This window comes from Bison bison, unplaced genomic scaffold (assembly GCF_000754665.1).
Source record: "Bison bison bison isolate TAMUID 2011002044 unplaced genomic scaffold, Bison_UMD1.0 scf7180017864148, whole genome shotgun sequence".
Lineage (NCBI taxonomy): Eukaryota > Metazoa > Chordata > Mammalia > Artiodactyla > Bovidae > Bison > Bison bison.
The window spans coordinates 8,016,622-8,024,851 of record NW_011494720.1 but is presented as its reverse complement, the minus strand read 5'-3'; the positions used below and the strand labels follow the sequence as shown (position 1 = coordinate 8,024,851).

Genomic DNA, 8,230 nt, shown 5'->3' with positions numbered 1-8,230 from the left:
GGGGGGGGGGGGGGACTTGAACACCCCCACTTTCAGCAATGAAGTGGCCACCCAGACACAATCGGCAAGGAAGCGCTGGACTTGAACTGTGCCAAGCCCTTTCCTTCTCCGTTAGTGAGCAGCTGCTCTGGGTGGAACGTGTATGGGAAACACAGGACATGCTCTTGGCCATCAGAACGTGTGCCTGCCTGGTGTTCAGAGAGCTCAGTAATAATGCAGTAATGTGAGTAACACAAGAATAGTTTGTGTAGTAGAAGGGACGGCACCTGGAGAGGGGAAGGGCTGTCGAAAGACCGAGAGTGAGCTGGCCTGAGCTGCATGTCTGGGAATGGTTGGTAGGGGGGAGAGGGGGCGGTGGGAGACCCTTCCAGGCAGGGGGTGGCAGGCAGTGAACCCTGTGTTGATAGGATGGGCTGAACCCGGCCGCTGGGGCTCGGTTAGAAGGCTCTCGGATACTAAGTTAAGGACTGTGGGTTTCATCTGTAGAAACTGGGTGGGGTAAGGGCCGTATTGGCATTTTTGAGGAGGGGAATGGAGTGACCAAATGGGACATTAATCAGACAGGCAGACGGGAAGTAAGCTTCCTGCCGCAAGGGACTTGATTAGGCTGCCGGCACGTGAGAGGTGTCAGGTTGGTGATGTGGGAATGAATTGCAAAGGATGGTTGTTAAGAGAGGTTTCAAAGGATGAAAGGATGTGCCAGGTTAGGCATCCAAGTTGACCTCAAGATTACAAGCTGGGAGACTTGTCACTGAGGCCACAGTCACTGAGGAAAATGTGTTAAATGGAATATTATCCAGGCCTCGCAGAGCTGTATGCTCACTGACCCCCACCTGTCAGCTTGCCCAGCACAGATGGCAGCTGTCTTGGCTATGATGGATATTACATGTTGTGATTCTTGGACTCACTTTATGCTTTTTGTAATTGAACTAAAAAAAAAAATGGGTTTGCAAACTTTTCTTTAGCCAATCCAAGTACACATGTAACTTCTCCCACCTTTTTTTTTTGGACCTTAGGTTGACCCCAAAGATTGGCTTCCCATGGAGCGAGATCAGGAACATCTCTTTCAATGACAAGAAGTTTGTCATCAAGCCCATCGACAAGAAGGCTCCTGTAAGTCCACGGCAGTTACCTTTACTGTTTTTCATTCTGGCAGCCAAACGTGTCTCCAAGATAACAGATTTCTGTGTGTGACAAGGAGCCAGTGATTTCAGAACTACCTGTGCAGGGGCCGATGGGCAGAGGGGAGGAGTTTGTTCTCTACTCGGAAATCTGTTCTTAAAAAAACTGCTGCTTGAAGGAATTCTCTTACCCTTCTTAGAGCCCGTTGTGAATTTTACCAAAATTATGGTTTGGAAAAGGACTTCGTCTCTTGGGTAATTTTTGTTCCACAGTTAACAGCATTAGGCTGGGAGACACACGTCTGGGAGCCCTCCTGGACTTGGCCGCGCTTGCTGATGGCTAACGCTCAGGGGACAGCGTGTGGCATTGCTGTCCAGCTGTTCCTCCCATGGGGGTTAGTCCTAAGGGGAAAACAGAGGTCTGAACACCATGGGGTCAAGTATTGTCCTTACTGAGGGACAGTTGCAGCACTCCTGATATTTGCAAACTCTTGACTCCTGCTCCATGGGTAGTTGAACAGTTGTTATAAATGAAACAAGCATTTAATACAGACTCTCGGGCGCCATGGTAACAGGTCACATTAATATGCGGCACCACGAACCGAGGGCCATAGTGTACCCGCGTGATGTGGGCGGTGACGTGGGGCGGCGAGGAGAGCCTGCGACCCGTACAGGCTGCACTTGAGATGTTACTGATTGTTCAGAGCATTTTTTTAAGATGTTTACGGACAGAAGCAGGAATTCTAGGTCGACTATTGAATTAAGTTGTATGTGTTTTCAAATTGAGTTTAATTTAGCTTTTGCAAAGCTGGAAGGGTATAATCATAAACTCCCAAGCAGAGGCAGTTGTAATGCACTGGGTTGAGTTAGTCGAGTGTACTTTTACTATAATCTGGTTTTATGTGAAGCCATCACTTAAAGGGGAAAAAAGGGAGAAGCCTTTGCAGGTCGCGTGCTGCCTGTCAGGTGTGACTCTAGGGTGGTGGGCACAGCGGAGCAGGGTGGGTCCCGCCCTGTGAAGTATAGACGCCAGTGGAGAGATGAAACAGGGAAATGAGGGCAGTGCCCTCTGGCAGTGCCGTTGCAGTTAACAGCACAGTTGCACAAATCCGGATGGAGACGAGAGGTGGGGGGTGGACAGTGGCTTCAGATGGCTGGGTTCCGGGGTGGGGGGCTCCTGGAGGAGGTGGTCTCCGCCCAGGCACCTTGTGGTGTGGTGGAGTAAAGGGCTGGTTTGGAGGAACAAGTGAGTCCCTGAGGCCCCCAGACCTCCCAGGGCTGCTTTGCCCAGTCTCAGGCTTTGTGCCTGAGGTAGTAGAGAATTTCCAAGTTTACACTTTAACTTAGAAGGGAGAAAAGGAACCCCAAAGGTCGCCTTACTACACGGGGAGGGACCCCTGAGCACATGTGGAGGGCAGCGCCCAGGGAGCCCCCAGGTGAGCCCCAGCCCTGTGCCCAGGCCAGGTGGCTCCTCCTCCCGGCCGGCCGCTCAGATGCAGCAGTCTGGGGCCACGTGTTGACTCCTGTGCTGGGACCTTCTGGTCGTGAACAGTCAGCCCTGACGCAAGGGTGGCCCTGTTTTGGGCCGAGACAGCTGGCTCCCCTTGGAAAAGGGCCTCTTGTTCGTGCCCCATGGAAACAGCAGAAGGGTGGAGACCTGCCCTCGACGGCAAGCCCTGCCCAGCCGATCGAAGCAGGGGGCAGCCCGGAGGCTCCCCTGCTTCTTTGGGGCCTTGGATTCACTTTCTTCAAGCTTTCCTGGTTTCTGTTTTGAGGATCTTGTTCTCTTGCCAGAGTTAGCCTGCCCCGAGTCGCATCAGGAGGCCTGGGCTGGAGATGTGGATTTAGAAATCTCTGAATATTAGCCTTTAGTTTTTAACTTGAAGTCAGAAACTGGCCACCTTCAAAGGCAGCGCAAGGAGTTTCCTCGTCTCCCGTGCACCGATGGGTGCTCTTTGCCATCCCCGGCACTCACAGGCCCTGTGTCCAGGCAGCTGTGTGCTCTGGGGAGTGTCACCTGCACTTCTGACCCTTGATTTTTTTTTTTTTTCTTTAAGTGACATTTTTCATTAGTTTCTTTGCAAATACTTGGGAACCACAGCCAGGGCCCACCTGGGTAGCACGGCTGTGCCGTCGAGAGGTGGCTTTCCCCTGTGTAACAGGAGAAAGGTGGGTAATAAAAATACCTGTTTCTCCCTGCTCCTTGGGAAACCCGATGACTTAATAACAAGCCTGTAAACCCCAAGGAGAGCCCCACCCAGGAAGTCCGTGGGCTCCGGGGCTTGCCGTCATTCCCTCCCCAGCGTTTGTGGACAGGTGGAGAGACCGAGGCCTAAGTAGGTCCTTCCTGGGCGTGTCGGCCAGCTCACCTGGCAGGTTCCTGTAGGCTTCAGGAGTCCTGGGGATATGCAGCGCTAGTCCCTTGTTTCAGACCACCCTCCCCTGTTCCAGTCTTGGCGTCTGGATGTGGAGGGCGCTGTGATTCCCAGGAGCAAGGAAAGCAGGAAGAGGAAGCAGATAACTTTAACTTTTAGGCAGAGTTTCTAAACCACACTGTTCCTCTGTCACCTGTGTTAGCCACACGGGTGACCAGGAGCCAAGAAAGAAGACTCTGTGTCCCAGACCCATGCGGTCCCAGATCAGAAAGCCCTTGGGTGCTGTGATTTCTGTTGTTTTCAAGAAGGCTTTCCAGTAGCAGTGTCGTAAGGCAGCCCAAAGTCTGAGCCAGGCGTTTCTTTATCAGCCAGCTTTCCTGTGCCAGGCGCCTTTCTCAGTCCCCAGGAATATTTTGTGACTCAGTCCTGACAACAAAGCCGCTGATTGTACAGCTGAAGACCCTGAGGCTCTCCAAGTGGCAGAGGGACTTGCCCAGGGTCATGGGGTCAGACATGGCAGGGCCGCGTGAACTGTTGCCCGGCAAGTAGGTGTCCACACAGAGCAAGGGAGAGGTGAGCAAACATGGCCCAGCGCTCCAAGAGGCTGTCCCGGGATGGAATATAGAGGACAGGCTGGCAGGGTGAGGCGCTGGCATCCCCTGTGGCCGATGTCTCCCCTTGGCTACAGTGGGCACCGAAGTGACAGCCATGGAGGAGGAGAAGCAAGCTGGGGGTGCTGTGGCCGCTGGTGTGTGGGATTGGACACGACAGGCTGAGGAGGGGGTACCATGTAGGCCTGCTCCTGGTGAGAGCGCAGCTGAGGGGAAGGGGAGTCAGCCGGAAGGCCTTCATGTGCGCCAGGACATTCGTATGGGGTCCTGGAGCTGCCTGGCTGGCACTGAAGTTCCGGCAGTGCCCCGGTTCGCTGGCAGTGGTGGGAAGTGAAAGGTTGAGGTGGAGGAGATGGAAACTCAAATAGAAGTTACGCTGTCCAGGCAAGAATCAGGGATGGGGCCACTGGGGGCTGGAGAGGTCAGAGGAGGATGTCCGCCGCTGGTCCAGCCGGGGGTTCCGGCGTGTGCACACATGGATGTGCACTGACCACACACAGTCCCTCTGCTTGTCCTGGAGGATGCTCGCCCCCTCACAGAGGACACCCGCCCCCACCGCCCCACCCCGTCGCTGGGGTCAGCAGCTTTCCCTCTCTCTCGCCTTTTACACAAGGAATCTAGAACTGGGTGGGATCAGGTTTGGGAGAAGCCAGCCAGAGGCCCGGCGTCCCCGAGTCAGAGTTCGCCCTGCTCTGTCCTGCAGGACTTCGTGTTCTACGCCCCCCGCCTGCGGATCAACAAGCGGATCCTGCAGCTCTGCATGGGGAACCATGAGCTGTACATGCGCCGCCGGAAGCCCGACACCATTGAGGTGCAGCAGATGAAGGCCCAGGCCCGGGAGGAGAAGCACCAGAAGCAGCTGGAGAGGTGAGGGGGCGGGGTGATGGGGAAAGGGGCGGGGCAGAATGGTGAGGGGGCGGGGCTGGCGGTTCCCAGTGTGCGGGCCCCCTGAGGCGGGGAGCCATCAGGGCACCTGGGGTCAGTGGTGTCACCAGTGTCCTCTGCTGGGTGGACTGGCCTGGGGCTTGGATGAGCAGGCTGCTTTGTGGACACCATGCTTACCTTCCCTCCTGGAAACAGGCAGCAGTTGGAAACCGAGAAGAAGAGGAGAGAAACCGTGGAGAGAGAAAAAGAGCAGATGATGCGTGAGAAGGAGGAGCTGATGCTCAGGCTTCAGGACTACGAGGAAAAAACCAGGAAGGCTGAGAAAGGTGGGTGGGGCCTCTTGGGAGGAGGGGCTCTGGTCCGGTTGTGATGGGAGGGTCGGATAGTGGTCACACAGGCAACCCAGAGGGACCCCTCTCCGTTAAGCTCACACCCAAAGTAGAGACTTGCAGAAGAGACATGATAAAGTGGTTATTTGGATTAGAAGCTAGTTCTGTGGGTTCTGTCCCAAATGCTTCTGGATGTAATCCTTTTAAATTTCCCTGGGGTCCCTTGGGGTGAGGTTTGAATTATCCCCCTGTTCCTGATGAGGATGCAGAGGTTCGCAAAGGCAGAGCGCTCTGCCGAGCTCACCCAAGCCGTGCTGCACGGCTCATGTTCTAAGCCGAGAGCCAGGCGAGCAGTCCCGATCTCTTGAGTTTGAGAGCAGCCGGGCGAGGGTTCACCCAGCCTGGAGGGTGGGGGGGTGTCCTCACCCTGGGGATGTGGTCCTCTGAGCCCTGAGGAACCAGCTGCCCAGTGCTCTCCACAGTGTCTTTGGGAGGAGCAGCCCCAAACCTGGTCCCCTACTCCGCAGCATAGGGGTGATTCCTGTCCGGGTCCCATCCAGTCCCCTGGGGGGAAATCGGGGCAGGACTTCAGGGTCCCCAAGCGCACCTCAAGCGGCTCTGGTTCTGCGTTCTCTCTAGAGCTCTCCGACCAGATCCAGAGAGCGCTGAAGCTGGAGGAGGAGAGGAAGCGGGCCCAGGAGGAGGCGGGGCGCCTGGAGGCTGACCGCCTGGCCGCACTGCGTGCCAAGGAGGAGCTGGAGAGGCAGGCAGCCGACCAGATCAAAAGCCAGGAACAGCTGGTAGGAGCCATTGGTCTCGTGCTGTATTACAGGGAGGCTGCCCCTGGGGACTGGCAGAGTGACACCTGCCTGATGATCATTTGTACATTACGGTGGCGGGGCTGTAAAGTGATCTGAGGGTGTAAAGTGGCCGGTGGGGAGGGAGCCCCGCGATGGTTGGCCTCGGGTGGAGGAGAGTGGACGCGGCAGCCCCAGGGACGCGCAGCCTCAGTGGGCGATGGACCTCACCGGCCAGGGGTGGGGCACCATCTACCAAAATATGTGACCCTTCCTTCACAAGTGGCCTGCTGAAACCGTTCCAGAACTAATCTGGGCTTCCATTGCTTCCCCAGGCCACAGAGCTCGCCGAGTACACTGCCAAGATCGCCCTCCTGGAGGAGGCACGGCGGCGCAAGGAGAATGAAGTGGAAGAGTGGCAGCTCCGGGTGAGCGCGGGGCGCGGGCGGGGGCACGGGGCAGGGGGTCAGCAGGGGACCGCACCCTCAGGGCTCAGGATGCCCCATCAGCAACTAGCTTTAAGTCAGATTACGTAGATGCCCACAGGACGGCCAGAGTCCCCTTCTGCTGCTTGGAACATGCATCCCCGCGGTTCGGGGGAAGACCTGCACCCTGGGGGTCTCCAGCCCCCGCGAGTCCAGCTCTGGCTACTCCTTCTTGTGCGATGGGTGGGCGGCCTCACCTCTGAGGCTCGGTTCCCCGTTGCAACACCTGGCTTGTGCTGCGCACCCCCCCGCCCCCACCCCGCTACACACACGAGGTACACACACACACACACGCACACACACGAGGTTTAGTTGGTTGTGGCTGTAATAGAACAACTTCCCTCCTGCCTCCCCTAGACTGCACTGTTCCTGGGGGCGCTGCCATCAAGTTTGGAGGGTAGACCTCTGTCAGTCTGTGGGGCTCCTCCCCCCCTCGCCAGCCCTTCCTCACCTGCGGTGGCCCCCTCCTCTGCCCCCAACCAGAGTTGTGTGCAGAAGATTCTGGTCCTTGGGTTTTTGAAGTGCTCAAGTATTAAATGAGAGAAGTGGGTTACAAAACAGGTACAAACTAAGCACATCTCCAGGGTCAGGATGGTGGTGCAGTGCCCACCCCCCAGGCTGCTGGAAGGACTGTGGGGTGAGAATGGGTGTGAGCCACGTGCTGACAGGCAGGGAGGAGCTTGATAAGCAACGCCCACCCAGCCACCGGAGGAAAGTAAAATCCTACATCAAAAACCCTTCAGTGGCTGGAGGGCTTCATCATATTTTTTTTTCAAAAGTATATACAATAAGCATATACAGGGATTGTAAAGAAGTTAAAGTACTTAGAAAAGTGTCTCCCTTCTCTCGGTGCAGTTGACCCCGGTCTCCAGACCCGGGGGCGGCTGCACAAACGGTGGGCCGGCCACCAGGTCAGCCAGAGCCTAGCCCTCCGCTCGGCGCTGCTGCAGCCCGCCGCATCCAGGCAGCGGGGGAAGGGAGGGTGCAGGCACGGACAGTGGGTCTTCAGTTAAAAGGTGGTTCTTAAGGATTCAAGCCCGAGGTTCTCTGTGAAAGTTCTCACCTGCCTCTCAACCTGCTTCCCAAGGCCAAGGAAGCCCAGGATGACCTGGTGAAGACCCGGGAGGAGCTGCACCTGGTGATGACCGCGCCGCCGCCGCCACCGGTGTACGAGCCGGTGAACTACCACGTGCATGAGGGCCCGCAGGAGGAGGGCACGGAGCTGAGCGCCGAGCTGTCCAGCGAGGGCATCCTGGACGACCGCAACGAGGAGAAGCGCATCACCGAGGCCGAGAAGAACGAGCGCGTGCAGCGGCAGCTGATGGTGAGGGCCCGGGGATGGCGGGGGGCGGGGCGCCGCGGGGCGGGGCGCCCAGGCGGGTCACCTGGCTGACCACGGGCCACTTCCCGTTGCAGACTCTGACCAGTGAGCTGTCCCAGGCCAGAGATGAGAACAAGCGGACCCACAACGACATCATCCACAATGAGAACATGAGGCAAGGCCGGGACAAGTACAAGACGCTGCGGCAGATCCGGCAAGGCAACACCAAGCAGCGCATCGACGAGTTCGAGGCCATGTGAAGGGTCGGGCCTCGGCTCCGCGCGGCGGCCAGTCCGCGCCGCCCCG

The 8,230-nt window shown here is 57.2% G+C and overlaps 1 protein-coding gene across 1 annotated transcript in view; it reads left to right on the top strand.

Annotated features, from left to right (window-relative positions):
* The window catches only part of EZR (ezrin), a 44,384-nt gene extending 36,154 nt beyond the window's left edge, over positions 1-8,230 (top strand). The window contains exons 7-13 of the mRNA XM_010840881.1: positions 1,017-1,113; positions 4,811-4,974; positions 5,188-5,318; positions 5,961-6,121; positions 6,454-6,546; positions 7,691-7,927; positions 8,020-8,230. Of these exons, the coding sequence (XP_010839183.1) occupies positions 1,017-1,113; positions 4,811-4,974; positions 5,188-5,318; positions 5,961-6,121; positions 6,454-6,546; positions 7,691-7,927; positions 8,020-8,184 (1,048 nt within the window). The 3' untranslated portion in view covers positions 8,185-8,230. The remainder of the gene's footprint in view (positions 1-1,016; positions 1,114-4,810; positions 4,975-5,187; positions 5,319-5,960; positions 6,122-6,453; positions 6,547-7,690; positions 7,928-8,019) is intronic.